General features: G+C 43.9%; 1 protein-coding gene across 4 annotated transcripts in view; it reads right to left on the minus strand.

Moving 5' to 3' along the window:
• slit1a (slit homolog 1a (Drosophila)) overlaps positions 1–18279 on the minus strand; it is an 85878-nt gene that overhangs the window by 5623 nt on the left and 61976 nt on the right. Inside the window, exons 14-36 of one of the 4 annotated variants that reach the window (XM_005743849.2) lie at positions 17429–17592; positions 16389–16412; positions 13327–13471; positions 13099–13173; positions 12854–12997; positions 12625–12768; positions 12373–12539; positions 11545–11677; positions 9926–9994; positions 9223–9294; positions 9046–9117; positions 5480–5551; positions 4024–4187; positions 3806–3930; positions 3605–3702; positions 3385–3524; positions 3151–3244; positions 2921–3058; positions 2590–2818; positions 2358–2488; positions 2105–2259; positions 692–980; positions 394–605 (exon numbers count right to left, since the gene is read on the minus strand). In XM_005743849.2, coding sequence (XP_005743906.1) covers positions 394–605; positions 692–980; positions 2105–2259; positions 2358–2488; positions 2590–2818; positions 2921–3058; positions 3151–3244; positions 3385–3524; positions 3605–3702; positions 3806–3930; positions 4024–4187; positions 5480–5551; positions 9046–9117; positions 9223–9294; positions 9926–9994; positions 11545–11677; positions 12373–12539; positions 12625–12768; positions 12854–12997; positions 13099–13173; positions 13327–13471; positions 16389–16412; positions 17429–17592 — 3056 coding nt within the window. Of the gene's footprint in view, positions 1–393; positions 606–691; positions 981–2065; positions 2260–2357; positions 2489–2589; positions 2819–2920; positions 3059–3150; positions 3245–3384; positions 3525–3604; positions 3703–3805; positions 3931–4023; positions 4188–5479; positions 5552–9045; positions 9118–9222; positions 9295–9925; positions 9995–11544; positions 11678–12372; positions 12540–12624; positions 12769–12853; positions 12998–13098; positions 13174–13326; positions 13472–16388; positions 16413–17428; positions 17593–18279 lie in introns of all 4 variants that reach the window. The other 3 variants (XM_013913543.1, XM_005743850.2, XM_013913544.1) reach the window with 3 other exon arrangements.

The raw sequence follows: 18279 nt of genomic DNA on the forward strand, positions 1-18279 counted from the left end.
CCCACTTTGCAATAGGAAGGGATATTGATTCATCTAATTTAGAAAGTGTTCTGTATATTTTAGATAATAATTTGGGGGATTTAAGAGTAAGGAAATGTTGGTGGTGTTTGTAATTCAACTTGACTGAGGTTAAATTTCTTTTTTACTATGGATTTAATTTGTTGATATTCTAAAAATCTTTTCTTGTTGATCCCATATTGTGCAACTAGTCTGTCAAATGGAATAAATTCTGTTTCCTCTAATATATGTTCTAAGTATTTAATTCCTTTACAACTCCATTCTGGGAAATTAATCATATTATTGTTCTGTAATATGTCAACGTTATTCCAGATAGGTGTACGTTTGCTTGTTTGTTTTTCTTTATCACTACAGACTAACATGCACAAAACCCACCTGCATCACAAAGTTCTCCGGTATAGCCACTTTCACAGTGACAGTATGCATCTCCTGTGTCTGAGATCTGGCAGCGACCATGTTTGCAGGACAAGTGACGGCAGGGGTTAAACAGCTCCCCTTGTTGGTTACACAGGGCTCCGCGGTAACCCTCTGCACACTCACAGCGGTATGACTGAGAATCCAGAGGGATGCATTTTCCATGGACACACCTATTTAAGAGGCAATAAACTCAATAAATATAAATATAAAGTTTAAAAACTTGATCCACACTAAGCTATTCCATTTGCTGACATACTTGCTGCCCTGGCAGGGGTTGCTAGCAGGCTGGTCACAGTGCGCCCCGCTCCAGCCTGGCTGGCAGTGGCAAACAGGTCCTTGGACCCCATCAGGTTGGCATATGCCATGTACACAGTAGATCTTCTTGCAGGGCTCGCAGCCCGGTACCACGCCAGGCTTCATCTGGGTCTTGGTGAAGTCCTGAAGCTCGTTGTTTATGTACAGGTTCTGGATACAGCCATGGAAACTGGAGCTATTCTGGATCTGCCAGAGACGGAAAGTGCCCGAGTGCACGTCCACCGGCATGCCTGGAGGAAGGAACGAGAGAAAGGATGGTTATATACAAGGACGTGCATACTGAGTCACACGCACAGACATCTAACACAGGGCTGGTATGAGTGTAATGGAGACTGATATTTTCAAGCATGTGTGTCCCAGCAGTGTGTAAACCACTTCTCAGATTAGTATATACAACTGTTTTTTGTTGGAGTTTTTTTTAACTAATTTTGATTTTTTTACATTTGCACTATAAGACACATCATCCTTGAAATGGGGGACAACAAAAGGGAGAGAGGTATGGAAAAAAATGTCTCCTGTAGTTTGTATGAATGAAGAACAGCACGTCACAGCACATCACAGCAGGAAAAACAAACAGCACCAAGTCTGAGCCACTCCTGATCCGATATCAACCCACAAATGGGGGCTGAAATGCAACAAATCTAAGGTGTAACATTAAAGGTTTATTTTTTCAGTTTCAAAGTCTGATTCTATCAAGAGTGGCTAAATTACATGTAAATTATACAAATGAACACCATGTGCACCATGGGGGGAAAAATGCATGCAAATACAAAACTAATCTGAAGTCGAGACTGTGTGTGGTAGTTTGATTATGATTCTAACACTAGATGGCGTAGTTCACACACTATAAAAAAGTGCTTGAAGGACGAAGTCTATAGAGAGATGCATTGTGTTTTTACTCTAAATTATGATCTATTATTTTTGAGAATGATGTTCCTTCAGCTGTGTGGTGGTTAACACATTTGCAAGGGAAAGGTTGCGGGTTGTACTTCAGCCTGAAGGGCATCTGGTGTAAGCCTCTGTTAAATCAAAGATGCAGTGCTACCTGGTTCAGAAGAAGCTGAACGTAGCTTTACTTTTGAGAATTGTGTTCTATGAGCTTCCTGTTCATGATTAAAAAAATGTGTGTGTGTGTTAGTATTCAGGAGGTTTATCTGTATTTTTTCTAGCAAACACAGTCATGACTAAAGGTGGGATGGAGTGGCTAGAGGATAGGGTTGAAGGGTTGAATGGTTGAGGGAAAGGAGTGATTCGGGTGGTGACAAAGCGAAGGGGGAGGGGTGGTGATTGACAGTAGTGTAGTAGTTAAGAGTGCCTGCAGAGGAGGGAGGTGTGTTCTGGAGAGGGCCCCTACCCCCCACGTATAGTGGAGCCTCCCCGTTGATGGGCCGCACTGCCCCAAAGCTGTCCATTGTGGTAGGGAGACCCCCGTCAATGGACAGGTTCACCATCTGGTCAAAGGTCACCAGTTCCACTGTGTGGAACTGACCATCGTTGATAGTCTCAGTACTGGGAAAGGAAAACACAGATTGAAGATATACAGTACAGTCAAAGTGAACACAAAATGCTACGTGCTCATCAGGACTGAGCGAGCAGTGGCACCTTACCTGTATATGGCATGTCCTGGCTGACTGCCGGGGTCATAGCTAACCTTGACATGACCTTGATAGAGCTCCACCGCCATATGGTCATTGTCTCCATTGTACAGCAGGATACCATTGTCCTCCGCTGTTGATACCTACAGAGAGATCATTTTTGGATTGGGTGTTTGAGTTATTCAGGCTTTAGCACAGAAAGGCAGTGGAAGCACACTGAAATGGTAGAAATGACTGCACATACTTGTAGTGTGATGTTAGCTTGAGGCCAGTTCTTAAGGTCAGAGAGCAAGAGGTAGGAGTCTCTGTCGATGAAGTTGACGCTGACCAGCTTCTCACAGCGTGGCCCTCCGAACTCAGGAGGACACTGGCAGAGGGCGCGCCCACCTCGCTCCACACATGGGGCGTTGTTCTGGCAGTCGGCCCGCTCGCACAGTGACAGTAGAGATGGGGGAACCTCGCATAACTGACCGCTAAAGGAAGACAGACAGTGAGGGGATTTTTAGGAGTGTGATCCGATTAAAGCAGAAGAAACTAAGAAGCCAAAAATAATGGCACACTTGTCCTCTCCTCACCTATATCCTTCAGGACAGATGCATGAATATCCATTTAGCTCGTCCACACACTGAGCTCCATTCTGACAGCGATGCTCCTCGCAGTCATTATAGTCTACACTGCAGTCATCACCAACATAACCAGGAGAACACACACACCTGCAATGCAAAAATACAAAATATAAATCGTCTATTTCCCAACATACAGCTTCAGAATTGATTGATCTGGTGCTTCTGGGAGTAAAACATACTTGGGTCCAGAGGATGTGATGAGGCAGGTAGACTCGTGTTGGCAGGGGCTCCGACCGGGGGCACACACATCTTCCATTTCTTCACACATTTCACCTGCAAAAAGGCAAAGGTTTTAGAGAAGGTGGTTAACGCAGAGCATAATCATATTTTTCATAGCGTAAAACCTTCTTTTTAACTGATATTTTGTTACTGTGCAGCTGTTTCTTGATCTTAACTATGCTGCATCTACTAACCTGTGTAGTAGGGGGGACAAAAACAGGTGTAGTTGTTGACACCGTCGATGCAGGTTGCTCCGTTCTCGCAGTCGTTGTCATCGCAGTCATCGATATTGGTTTCGCAAGTCGGGCCCTCGAAGCCCAATGAACATGTGCAACTGTAAAAGCAAACAAATCCATCTCATCAAGTTCTGTCTTTGATTAAGATTTCATTCCTTACCTTCACTGATTTCCTCACCTGTACTGTCCCTCTTGATTTGCATCCATTCGGCAGGTTCCTCCATTGGCACATGGGCTGCTCACACAGGCGTTCAGAACCGTCTCGCAGTTCTTTCCCTGAAACAGAGGCCAGACTAAGGGATCTGCCAAAAATGATGCTACTCACGTCGGTAACCTCTCAACTGGTCTTCACAGGTAGGTGGTAGCACTGTGTAGTTACCTTGAATCCCGGAGGACAGCTGCACCTGTAGATCTCCACCAGGTCGCTGTGGCAGATGCCATGGTTCTGGCACGGACTCGACAGACAAGGGTTACACTTGGCCAACACTGCCGTGTCCACATCACCTAGAGGAAATGCCAAAGCTTATATTTCATTTTTTTTACAGGTACAAGTGACCAATCTAAGATGAAATTCCTGCGCTGAACACAATAACTCACCTGAACATTCAAATTTCTTTGCAGGTGTAGTCAGCAGAAGTTTGCCCTCCATGCCCTGAGGACCAGCACAGCGGGCGATGCCGGGCTCTTTGTATCCAGTCTTGACCCAGTCCGACAGCCAGCGCAGGTGACAGTCACAGTACAGCGGATTGGCACCGATTGCCCTGAAAATTCAGAGATCAGTCATTAGTAATCAGTGATTTAGGCTCTTTCAGTATAAGTCTACCCACTGTAGTGCACTCTGTCACCAGCAGGTGTCTCTACATTCTCATATAAAGTAACACTCACTTAAAAATCAACTTGATGTCCTAGACAAAAAAAATCAGAGCCTCCCTAAGAATAAAACAGCTCTAAAGTTTAACGCTCAATGCCACTTTGGGCCATGCATTATCAGGAGGAAGGCTGTTCAATTACGGCAAAGGTGTGAACAGAAGGCACTCTTAACTGCTTCTGTCATGGTGGTCAGGAATCAATGGCGCTCTGTCCTCCCACTGGATGCACAAACACTCCTGAATCGATGCTGTTCCATTACTGCGGAACACAGGCTCATCTTTCAGGCCGAGCCAATAGCTGACACCTGACATCTGCTTACATGAAAGCCACTTGACTGTGACTGTGGATCAATGGCTCCCCTCCATCCCTCACTTCGCCCCATTTTCATGAAGCCTCGACTCTTCCTCTGCTCTCCATGAAATGTCTTTGTTTAGTTCTCCCTATGCTTCCTTCTGCCAGAGCTCCAGTGTCAAAACTGGAGGACACCTACAGATTGACAGATCTATCTGTCGTCATCATCTTTTTTTGGCAGCTCCCTTGGGGGTCGCCGCATTTGATGCATCTCACCCTATATCTAGCATCTCACCCTGTCCTCCTCCTCTGTCACATGACCCGTCTGCATGTCCCGCTTCACTACATCCTATCTCCTCCGTGGTCTTCCCCTCCTGCCTGGTAGCTCCATATTCACGATAAGTCTATCTATCTAATAGGCAGATATGTCTACTGATCAGCAACTGTCACGAAATGATGTGACAATTTATGCTGGATGGCAAAAGCCATGCACAGCCAGACGCCCAACTCACACAAAATTGCAGACAAATAAATAAACACTGAAGTCCACAGACCATGAAAGATATGTGTGTGCAAGTCAGTGAATGTTTGTGCTTCAAAGATGTCACACAGGGAGATGAGAGAGCAGAGGGGTCTGTGTGTTGCTTGAACCGCAGGACTGCGGCTGATTAAGGGAGGGCTCGTCTCATGCAGAGCCGACCAAAGAGGACAACAGACAGCCCGCTGTGAGCCACACTCTGGCTGTGTGTGCAGACGGCTCCTGTACCTGACAGTGCCTCTGTGTGTGTGTGTATGCATTTTTGTGTGCAGCTACATGTATGTACACTTAACATGGTAAATGCAGATGGTAATGGTTCTGGAAATGGCCATACAGTTGTGTGTTACTACTTACAAATGGGAAAGTGAGGACACGTCATTAAAGATGCCATCGGGAAGCTCTGAGATTTCATTGCCATGAAGAGACCTTAAGGGTGAAGGGGAAGGAGAGGACAAAAAGAGAAAATACATGAAGACATCTGAGCACAGAAAGAAAATCATACTATTAGAACAAAGTTCAAAAGAAGATTTACTGATTGGTCAACTGCCAGAAAATCAACTCGTTTTTGATTTGTTAAAACACACTAGTATTATTTTTTTTTAAAAAGACAAGTATTTGAATGAACGGTCCCATTTCAGTATTTATAACGGTGCTCCTGTGTCCAAATGGTAAAGCTATATTTTTTTCAAAGTAAACCAAAGAGTCAGTATATTAATTGTCAGTGCTGGGTTGATTGCTTTCCAACAAACCGAAACCAGAAATATCAGGAACAATGACGCAATGTTGTCTTGGCATTCTAAATGAGCGGGAGGTGGTTTGTGTTTCTGGTAGAGCCATGTGCAGCTGGCAAAGATACGAGGCTCTGTACGTCTGGAAAAGGCTGGTGTCAAGTTTCTATGCGCGTCTGGCTGGCAGGGCCAACAGGGGTATAGAGTTGGGGGGTTAAAGAGAGCTGTACCACATGCAAGACAGTGTAAGTGTGTGTGCAGACAACGAGGAACAATTATGTGCTTGTATATTTGGGCACATGCATTAATATTAATCCTGGTGTGTTTTTGCATTATTTTGAATCTACTGTTATTTTCCTTGTTCTCAGACTGCTACTGCTACCAAGGTTGACAAGCCTACATGGCTTAATGGCTACATGATTGATGGTCATTGTAATCCGTCAGGTCATTACCACCTCTAAACCTCAGCTGACCGCAAGCTAATGTTACCACAGCTCAGTCCACAATAACAGTACATGACACATCTGCTCTCTATGCCTGGATGAAGAGAACTGATGTATAAACAGACTCTGAAAGTAAACTGCCTTCTTTGTTGGACTTGTCAATCACGGTGAAACTGCGGAAGAGTCAGAGGAAAGGATGCGGAGAGGGAAGTTGGTCAGTGTAAGAATACTAAATACTAGAGGAAAAATATACAGTGTAACCTGCCTGAGACAACACGCTAATTGGCCTGTGTGCCATGGAGAATGCTTATTAGTGTAGAGCGCGTAGGTGGGTTGTGGTAGTTGGAGGATACCGAGGGCGTAAAGCCAGCAGCAGTGTGCCAGTCAGGGAAAGATCTCATGGGAAAAAAGGAGCCATGGAGTCTCCAGGAAGAAACTTGATCTGCGCTCCTGCTAACATTCTCTCTTTTTGACTTTTCTTTGCTACGGCTGTATATCATTCTGTCAATTCACGTTGCTTATGCCAGCTTATCTGCAGCCGATTCCCAGAATGAAACCGATTGACAATTCGATGGCTTATGTCTACACAGAGTGTGGGAAGTCTGGTTCTGTGAGCCACATGTCTGTTTTGTTTTTGTTGAAAGCTTTACATTCATTGTTTTTTTTCCTTCTCTTTTCTTTCATATCACATTAATTTCTTACAGGTTGCTACTCAAACCCCTGCGGGCCACACCCTGGCGCTGTCTCAGCTCACTCACCTCACACCTAATACTCAGCAGGCCAATTAGAAGCGTATTAATCTGCAGCTTAAACCACAACCACCATACAAACACACACACATGCGTGCACACTCACACAGTGCCGCTTGCAATCACACCACATCCATGCCAGCCTCAGACCCCTGGTTTGTTTGAAGAAGTGAGCGTTAATGATTCTTCTCCTCTTTTACTGCTGTGTAAAGCCAAAGGTGCAGCTTTATAAAGGCTCTGGCACCTCGGCGTGCGCGACTGCACATGAGCGCGGCGCTTTTGGCATCTCATTGTGGTTTCCATGAAGCTTCCAACTTTGAACTCTGAACTTTTTGTGGAGTCTGAAAGTTTAAACTATTAAACTGAGCTCATTGTCGCTCGAGATTTGCTGCACCCCCCACTGTATTTCTAAGCAAAGAAAGAAATGCCACAGCTCCAATTGACATTTAATGGGAGGCTTATGATTGATCACACGGGCAGTAAAGACATCAAAGTTTTCTGCTTCACTTGGACTCCCGTCTGAGTAAGACAATAAGGTAGCCCAGACAGTCTGTGTGTATATATGTGTGTTATTGTATATAGTTCTGAGCCTGTGTGGTGTGTGTGTACGTGTTGGTGGCACTGAGGGAGGGCCTCACATGGCGTCTAGCATACTTGTTCAGGGGAATTTCAGAAGTAAAGGTGGCGTGAGTGAGTAACAGCAGAAATAACGGACACACAGCTTCATTAGAGATCAAAGCTCCACGCCTGGCGTAGCGACGGCGGCATCAGCTAATGATGGCCGAGCTTCACTCTCATTCTACACTAAAAGGGCTCTTACGCTTTGTGTCTCGTAATGATCGGGGGCTTTAGTCGAATCCCACCGTAAAAAGAGGCTTTGTTGAAGCTTTGTTGTCACTAATAAAAAGTGTGCCTGCTATGAGCACACATGGAAGGCTGATAACTGCACTCCCACACACATACTAACAGGCACCAAGCCAGTAGATGACAAACATTTAGACTATGCATATACGGGCATCAGTGCGCACACAGACACACACACGCAGACACACAAATAGACATTGGCGTGCGCGCATAATCTCATAAGGAGTGCTGCTGGGCCTGGTCTCAGTTTCTCCTGTTGCAAAAGTAAACTGTACATTCGAGTTAAAGCTTGAGGCTTCGAGCTGCTGTGCGCTTCCAAAGACTGGTTTCATTTCGTCATCTATCTGTCGAATGCATTTACGATCTACATCTCAGTTATTTAGCAGACGAATTCATCCGCAGGGAGCCCATGGTCACTGAGAGTGCACAATCAAAGACTTCATAACTTCATAAAAGCCCACAGGCAAAGTCAAAACCATTACAGCTAGCGGGGCAAACATTCTCCGGCAATCAGAGTCAGGGTGATTTTGTACAGTGGGATGTGGGAGCATGTGTTTGGCCCTGATGGTGCAGCAGTGATGAGCTCGGGGCACTTGGAGGTGAACAAGCAGACTGGGCAGAAGTCTGAAGAGGAGGTGGTTAGGAGTGGGAGCTGGAATAACACTGCTATTTCCCCCCACAGCTGCCATCTAAACAGAGAAAATAGGTCGGAGTTTATGTGTGTGTCTGTGTGTGTCTGTGTGTGTCTGTGTGTGTATTCATAAGCTGTCATAACTGTTTAGACTGTGTTTCATTCCTCTGGAGTCAATCAAACATTCTCAGCATCTGCTTGCACCATCTCTGTAGTCAGTGCAGGCTGCAAAAATATCCTCCTTAATAACTCATTTAGCCTGAAAGTAAGTCCTGTCTTGTTTTAGAACACTTCTGTCAAAATGACTTCAAATGTTCTCAGTGAGCAGAATGAACACTGTCCTGAAATGATGTGACACCAAAGAAACATTTGATTTTTCATGAAGAAAAAAGTGAAACACTCTCATAGCACAGGCAGTATACATTCTGTATTTGAAAAAAAAAGCACATATATAACACAAATAGTACCTGCATGCAATTCATCTGAAATATGAAAATGAACTCACAGCAGTCGAAGTGAGTGCAGTCCACTGAAAGCCATTTTGGGGATACAGCGCAGCGAGTTATAGCTCAGAATTCTGCAAAGTAAGATCGTCACAAGTGTCACATTTAAGTAGAATTAAAACAAAACTTTTCTAGTTGCAGATAAATTAAAATGACAGTCAAGGCTGGTTAAGACTTACAGAGTGGTAAGCTGACTCATGTTAGCGAAGGATGAGTTGGTCAGAGAGTTTATCTTGTTGTTGCTCAGGTCTCTGAAACGTAAAAAAGGAAACCATTCACTGTACTGATCAACACCAGGGGTGTCAAACATAAGGTCCGGAGGCCAGAATTGGCCCGGCAAAGACTCCAATCTGGCCCACTGGATGACTTAGGAAGAAGAATTTTGGCATGAATTTTGGACTGTAAGAACCGATAAAGACCCCCCCCCCACACACACACACACACCTTTTTATACTACACCAAAGTAATTAAGCAATAGATAATCAATTAAATGACAGTAAAGGTCTTTCTTTCTGTGAAAAAAGACATAATAAACTGGATATTTTCTGTGAATTAACAACAACTTTCTGTTTTATAATTACACAACAGTCTAGGCAACGAGCTACCAGATCTTTTGCTGTAATTTTATAAAGCTGTTTCTTAGACTTTAGGCTCAAAGAGTCATTCTTAAGCAACATTTCTTTGTGTTGTAGAAAAACTGACATACCGGTACTTGAAATTGCACTTCTTTTTATTGCATTAATATATCTCAGGGATTAAATGTGCAGGTAAACACAAAGGCTTAACATCAAAGTGAGCTGTATGTGGCCAACGGTGTAATATAAGTTTGACATCCTGGATATAGACCTTGTAATTGAAGATGTACACAGACAAAAAACTTACACCAGCTGTAGGTATTTGAAGGCAGACAGTTCCTTTGGAACAACACTGAACTGGTTTCCATCTAGATACCTGGACAGACAGACACAAATAGGTTTGTAATGAACCAGCAGGCGCTATCATTGAAAGATAGAACAGCTACAGCAGACTGAAAATATTTACCAGCACTATTTCTTAATGTATTTTCAATCTAAGATTCAACTGATCCACTCATGGCTCTGGTAACCAGTTGGCTAATGTAGCTTCTGGAGGTGAATTTTATGGAGGATACACAGTAACCAGAATATTGGGATAGTGAAAAAATGAATAAAAGAGAAATCATTATCAGTAGCTGATGATTACTGTGCAATCCCTGTTTTACTCTTCTACACACTATTTAACTGCATCACAGCCTGCTCAAACAGGATTGTTAAAAAAAGTTAGAACTTCAATCTTCAGTCTACAAATGAAAACCAGAAAGCTTCTGGTGTCAGATTCTGCATATTCATGTACGGATATCTGCTTACAAGATTTTAAAACAATGTTGCTTGTCAAGACTAGAAGTCAAGCATAGCAAGCATTCCACAGTCATGCTGTTTAAGTAGTCCCATTTCACACAGATACTGGGCTAAGAATCACTTCTACTGTGAAAGAGTGACTAAGAAAAGAAGACAAATGTGTTACTTTCAGTGAATTTGCTTTTTTCTGATTTTCCAGTTTAACAACAATTCCTAAATGTGACCCGGCACTTTTAAAGTGATGTACAAACCCTTGTGTTTATGTGGGCTATGCAAGTGAGTGATGTATACAAGGCACACAACCACCCTCCTGATTACCAACACAAAGTCCTACTAGTGGTGTGTCACTTTGATAAATGGCTGATTTAGGGCCTGGTCCTTCTGAGCAGAGCTGCAGGCTCCTGCTATTGTTCTTGACTGTACACAGGGTGGGAAGCACAGGGTGCGTGGGTGCGGGGAGGTGGGTAGTTAGGAGGCCTTTGGGTTCAGTGGTAATGATAGGTAATGACGGTGCTGAGGACACTTGGGATAATGATGGAGTAGCAAACTCTCCAGATGACAAGATGAAAGCCCAGAACAGAGGGGTACACCTGGTCACACCTGCTGGGACAATGACAGGCCTTAAGGCTCGCACAGCGTGTGTGTGTGTGTGTGTGCCTGAGTTGGTCTGAACCACTTTAAGCATTATTGGAAAGTTCCAGACCTATTCCATTTCCTCCCCTTTCCATTGAAAACTGCTCATTAAAATGTCCTGTTGCTCCCCTATGCTCCTGTGGACAGGCTTTTGGCCCTCACACAAATATTCACACACACACACAAACACACACACTAATCCTTGGCTCTGAGTGTGAGAGTGACATCAGTGCTAGCCCTGAAGGCTGTGAGGAACATAGAAGAAGAATGTCTGAGAGAATAACTACAGGGTTTATTGACTCCTTTCCTATTCCCTAAGTGACGCGATGTGTTTTCTTTGCCCCTGCTGTTAACACTTATCTTTTTTAGAGGCTCATAAAGTCCACTTTACGTTTTTTTTAATGATCTTCCTTGCTTTTAAGGAAAGATGAGGCGAAAATAATACCTGATAAATATAAATGCAATTGGAGCAATTAATTCCAAAGAACTCACAGTTCTGTCACATTCCTGGGGATGCCTTTGGGCAGTGTGTGAAGGTGCTTGTTACTGCAGCGCACCACGGTCTCCAAGCATGTACATTCACTGGGACACTGGGGCCGAGGCACACAGCTTGTCTCCTCTTGGCCTGGGATAAAAGAAGAGAGATATGAGAGAGGAAGACAAAGAAAACATGACCATGAGGGCAGACGTAAATGGAAACAAGCCAAAAAAATAGCTGTTTTTTCTGACCAAAAAACCCCCAAACTTTAGATAGAGTAAAAATAGAAAGCAAACCGAAAGACAGCACAGCATCACAGTAAATTAAACCTGACAAGGCATTGAGAAAATAAAGAAGGAAGAAGTAAAAGATGTGAAAAGCACAAAAACAAAAATTAAAGGACAGAAAGAGAAAGGAGACTCGCTAATGTAGTATTGACCAGCAAAGGCAAAGAATGGAAGCTGCCTAAAGCCTGAAGACAGGTCTAACAATCATTCAGGTGCAAACAGGGTGACTGATCAATAAGGCAAACAGCTCAATAGCTCCACTCAGCATTTCATTGATCAGCAGCTTAGGAACTGCTGAGTATCAATCTATTCAGTAAACAAAAGACTCACACAGCAGTGGCCATTATTTGAGATTATCTCAGAAACTTTAAACAGCTCGTCTTTATAACATACTATGGGTTAAAATCTTCATCAGTCACACCCAGGTTAGTTTCAAACACAGAGAAGGATTAACATATCCTATTTAAGATGCTTTTCTCTTTTCAAGGAGGGAAAAAACTCCACTTACACGGGAGCTGTGGTATAACGTGAAGTAAAGCACTCAAAGCAGCCTACCTTCCTCACAGCGGAAGTCAGGCAGAGCCACATCCTGGAGCGGGATCTCCTTCAGGAAGGCAGGACGCTGGCAGCGAGGGTTACCTGTTACAATCTTCCTGCTCCTCAGCCAATCACCTAGCCAGGCCAGCCGACAGTCACAGTTGAAGGAGTTGGCCAGTAAGTTACTGGGAGAGAGTGAGAATAAAACAGACTGTGAGTGCAATAAAACCTAAAATTAAAGCTAGGCGTGTGAGTGTGGCAGGATCTTACAGAGTGGACAGAGTCTGGAGGGTGTCGAAGGCTCCGGGTGTGATTGTGGTCAGCTGGTTGTCATACAGAGACAACAGACGGACGTTGTGAAGCCCTGTGAAGCTGTCATTGTGGATACAGCTGATCTTGTTGTTTCTCAACATCCTGAGGACAAAAGAAATACACATTAATAAAAAAAAAAACATCAGAAACTTTTCCAAATATGGACAAGTATGGGGTTGTGACTCACAACATTCGCAGTCCCTCAAGGCCACGGAACATCCCACTTCGAACCGAGTCCATCTGATTGGCTGTGAGGTGAAGCTCATTGACAGAGGACGCGCCTTCAAATGCCCCATCCTCAATCTCTGTGATCTTGTTGTTGCTGAGGTTACTGTGTGTTTGTGGGGGGAGAAAGAAAGCATGTCGGAGAATTAAAAGCAGCACTTACTCTTTAGAGAGTGACTGCTGAAAGGTAAGAGGATTTCTACTTACATTTTCTTCAGCTGGGAAAGGTTCTTAAAAGCTCCAGTTGCTTCTAGAGTTGTAATCTCATTGTTGTTAAGGCGGCTAGTGGGAATAAGATTGAAAGGTTTAATCATTCAGACGGAAAAATCCATTCAAATTCTCTTTAGATATTCACTGTGAGTTTTAAAATTTGATTCGTCTACAACTTCAGCGCACAACAGATTCTTCAAATACTTTTTTTTCTTGTTTGCTTACAGTTCGGTGGTGGATGCAGGTATGTGCTCGGGGATTTTGGTGAGCTTAAGGTTGGAGCAGTCCACAACATTCGACTCACAGCGGCACTTGGGAGGACAGACTGGATCACTGTTACATGCATTGTTCAGATGGCTGTCCTCTGTGCCTGAAAAGGAGAAAAAATAGACATTGTTACGGCACAACATATAACACGAGTCATTCTTCCAAACCAGCACAAGTGCCTTCAATCCCATGATGTTCGCAGTCACGCATGCGCCCCCTCAGCAGCTGTGTGTCAGCAGTTTGTCCTGTTGTGACCGAAGAGGAGACTTCCCTACTTTAGGGTACCTTAGGTGCCCTATAGAGCATCCTGCAACCCTCCTACCATTGATAGGAGAAGATGAATGGGTGAGTTACTTTAGAGAGAGGTGATGGAGCATTGGGGTGAAAAGAGAGAGGATTTGGACAGCCAGCTTGAAGCAGACCACCCAAGGGACAGAGGATGAAGGAAGAAAGGAGGATGAGAGAGGCACAGGAAATGACAGGTGGATTTGAAGGAAAGGAGAGAGAGGAAACAGATGCAAAAGGAGGAAAAGAAGAAAGACGAAAGAGAAATGAAAGGTGAGGGGCGGACGTGCAGAGAGACGCCTGTCCTGATAGAGCGAGAATGAGGCAGCGAGGGGAATGTGGGACGTTTTCCTGCACCTCCTCTGTCTATGAATAGATGTTACGTGCCAAAAAGTGTGCTTCAAGTTACATCATGGCTGCTCAATAATGAAAAAGCACTGGGAGCTACTTAGAACAGTGTGTCTTTGTCTGTGAGTGTCTATTGTGCCCCGGTGTGTGTGTATGTATGCATTTATATGTGCATTTAGAGCGTATGTGTGTATATGTTCCATTTAGAGGGAAAAAGCCGGAATTTGTTTTAGAGCTTTGTTTTGTGTCCCATTCCCCTTTTGCATGCTCACATCAGTGCACCATTCTGCCTGAGGTTTAGCGATGACGTCAGTGGAACCGCACAGGGCACCCAGACCACAGTCATGAGCAGGAAAACCTCAAACAACCAGGACAAAATCCTACAGTTGAATATCAAAAATCTGTCCAAACAAGACCTAATCCCAAAACCTCATTGCTGACTTTATTAGAATACCTTTGGACAGTGACAAAAAAAAATTCCCAGAAACCACTTCCTCTTGTTGCCTGTGCAAAAAACATTTTTTCTGGAGCTGTGTCACTTCTCAGTGGCTCAGCGGAGCGGAGGGTGCAGACAGACACGGTAATGCTGGTCATTAAGGAACTTTTCCCTCGCTAGGCCAGACACAGGAAAAGGCATTTCCTGCGATGGAGGAAGCAATGAAAATACAGCACAGAGCTTTGATCTCGAGGATGTAGAGGAGCCAGGGGAGATTTCGTGAGCCTGAGTCATCGTCATCGTCACAAGTGCATGGTGGTGACACTTTTACTGTCAGCAGATTTACACGAAATCAGAGAAAATAGAGGGCAGAGGGATGAGGTTTTTCCCTCTCTGAGGTGCAAAGTGACTCATCGCTGGAGTTGCAGAAGTTCTCATAAATCTCTGCAACTCGGCCCCCATTATCAAAGTTACTGAATTCCCATGCTATCAGTGATTTGGACGTGTGTTTCCATTGTGGAAGCTTTAATTGTTATCAGTCAGGAGAGGGTTAAATTCTTATTAATCACGTTCCGCTTTGATCTTCTTTCTGCTTATATAGGACTCCCATTTGTTCTCTAAGCCAGTGCAAGCTTTATCTCAACTTAGCACACAAAGACACATTAATTTCCACACACGTACACACAGATATACAAGCGTAGACAATGAATCACCCAAGCATACGCAACCCCACTAAGGCACACGCACATACACACACGCAGACTTTGACACACATCACTGCTCCTCCCGGTTATTTTCTTGGAAGTGCTCTTGTTAAGAGGTCCGGAAACATCCGCCGATAGGAATCTCAGTCCTCTGGTGGGCTTTATTTTCTTTAGCTTTTACTGATAGAAAGGACACACTTTCTTTCCCCCTCTGTCTCGCTCCCTCTGCCTCCTTTTCTGTCCCTCTCTGTGACTGACTGTCTGTGCTAATGCCAAAGCAAAGACACATTTCCTTTGGACTATCTGCTGAGACTGTTAGGGAAACAAAGTTGAGAAGAAACAGATGCTCTCACACATATATATCACATTAAAATTCACACATAGGGGCAGTAACTCTTGGGCGCTATTAGGCATTCTCGTGTGCACTTTTATCTTAAGTATCTCAACAAACGGCATATTTTACTTGTCACTTTAAAATTGCCAAGGTTTATTTTTTTGGTTGTTATTTTTGAAACAGCGAAGGGAAAACTGTTGTCCAGACAATATCTTCTTAAGGAAAGGCCTTGCTTATTTCAGCAAGACAATGCCAAAGCAAATTTCGCACAACACTGCCTGCCCTGCTATCCAAATCTATCAACCAGTAAAACATTATGTGCTTTATGAATAATGACAAAGGAGGCCATAACCTGCAGAAATAGTAGATCGGGAAAGAGGAGGGAAACGTTTTGCTTTTAAACCGACAGCGATTGCCGTCTCCAACTGCCAAATGCTTACTGCCCATTTTCAAAAGAGGTGATGCAACATAGTTATAAGTGCTGACTTACCGGTATTTTGATATTTTAGAGCATGTTGCTAAATCAAATTCAGATTTTTCATAAAAATTGACATTTCCCACACCAAACATTTGGCATTGTTTTCTGTTAATTACATAATTTTAATTGGCAAATCACTGATTCCTACAAGACTTCCACATGAGTTTGGCTAACCTGCATGTTCATATCTAGCATGATCATCTGAATGCTTGCTGTTCTTTCTGACTCAATTATAGCATTTTTAGAAATGATTGCAAATATACAAAAGTAATGCCCGGGCTGTAATAAACTGAATTTTTTTTCCTTTAATTTGTGGAGAACTTTGTTTAAATGAATAGTAAGCAATGGAAAAGTGATGCTGGTAGATGGCTGCAGGTGGAAAATTAGAGAAAAGAGAACGACAATGATAGGGGTGAAGGTTTACAAGCCACTCACCTGGGATGACGTACTGCTCTTTGGCTGTGATGGAGAAAAGAAAGAGGGACGGATGTCAGTGAGACCAGTCTGGTCTGCATAGCTTTGGCACTGCTATGCTTCATATCAGTCATATATAAAGTTTATATATGACGACACATGATTTAAGGTATATGACAATTAAACAGAGAAGCCTAGGACTATCTCTGTGTGGCAATATGGAGACACTAGTAACAATGTAAAAAGGTGGTAAATATTTGGCTGTTGCTAAGGAAGGGTGACATGAGGGGAAAGAAGGAGACGGTGAGAAAGAAGGAAAAAGTCAAAAAGGAAAAAAAGAAAAGAAAGTAAAAACAAAGAGAAAAAACACATGGACTCCCTTCTCCACCAGATCGAGTCAAACAAATGAGTCTATAAAGAAGTGTGAAACCTCAGCAGGTCAGAATGCCAGACAGCGTAGCAAAGTGTGTACACACAATGGTGGGCACACAGTGGAGGGAGTGGGAATGGTGGAGTCTGGCTAGTGTCATGAAGAAGAGAGAGAGAATAAGGGGCCATGAAGGAAACATGAGCCCGGTGGATAGTGAGCAATGAAGAGAGCAAGAGGAGACAGCGGCTGGTAGGGATGGGAGCCTATGACTGGCAAAGGGCAGGGGAATGGTGGGCACAGGCAGAAACTCTAAGCCCTAACACCAGCCTGGACTGGTGATCTCAGCTCACTGCGGTTTGAATGTGAAACCAGACTCACGATGTGGTATTATGCAGGGAAAGTGGAGAAAAAGCAAACAATCCCTCTCTCCTTGGCCCCAAGTTCATCTGGGCAGATATTGATTGAGTAGCAGCAGCACAGCAAATGATAGGCAAAGTAAAACCTTCTGCCGGGACTGATCGCTCATTGAATGCGCTATCATGGAGGGATAAAAGTCACTCCCAGCAGAGAGAAAGACAGAAGGTCAGCGAGGAGCAGCGTGAGACAAGTGGCATAAAAACAACAAAGCCTGTCTGAGAAATAGAGAAGACCAGCAGGGATGAAGCAGAGTGACACGGAGCCACCGGCCTACCAGAGCAGCGGAACTTCTTGCTCTTTATCTGCCCGATGCGTTTGTTTGCGAGCCGCCGTGGGCTGGCGCAGCGGGCGCCGCTTGTCTCGATCGGGTTGGTGCGCAGGTAGTCGGCCAGCCACTTCAGATTACAGTCGCAAATAAATGGGTTCTGGGCCAGGTGACTGGAAAAAAGTTGAGAGGAAAAGACAGAAGAAGAAAGGGAATAAATACATGAAAACTGATGTTCATGTGTGGGCACAGACTCTCACCTGGAACCACAGAAACACATACCTGAGCAATAATTTAAGATTAAGACTTGAAAAACACATTTATTATCCAACCAGACCGTTTCTGTGTCATTTGTTCACTTTGGAAGACATATAATAGAACTAAATAGCGCTCTCTGAATAGTGTTTTGTAGCGGGAAAAACAATCTATAGCTGATTTTGTTGTTAACTTCGAGCAGCATCCAGCTCACGTAGCCAGTCTGGGGATGCCAGAGACTGGTAGAAACGCTCATTGTGCACTTTCATCCCATATTTTCAATCAAATGTAAAAACAAGCTTGAGACACTTTAATACAGTGCTGTTTTAAGTTTGTGTGTATGTGTGGTGAGACAAGCCATACCACCATCATCATCACCACTATCAACCTCAACAGGTGTTTCTATGACAATGAGAAAACCTTATGCTGTATATTTTAGATGCCCGTCTGCTGTCTGTATTGATAGCAGTGTTTGTGTTGCCTTGTTGCTTAGGACAGAAAAAAGGAGGCATTAATTTCAATGAATTGGTGTTGTCTCCGTAACAGTGGTGGAAAGACTGGGTGTGGTAGATGTGCTGCTTTTGATCTCTATCTAGCTGGAGAAG

This window comes from Pundamilia nyererei, unplaced genomic scaffold (assembly GCF_000239375.1).
Source record: "Pundamilia nyererei isolate P.nyererei 1_Seehausen unplaced genomic scaffold, PunNye1.0 scaffold00136, whole genome shotgun sequence".
Taxonomy (NCBI): domain Eukaryota; kingdom Metazoa; phylum Chordata; class Actinopteri; order Cichliformes; family Cichlidae; genus Pundamilia; species Pundamilia nyererei.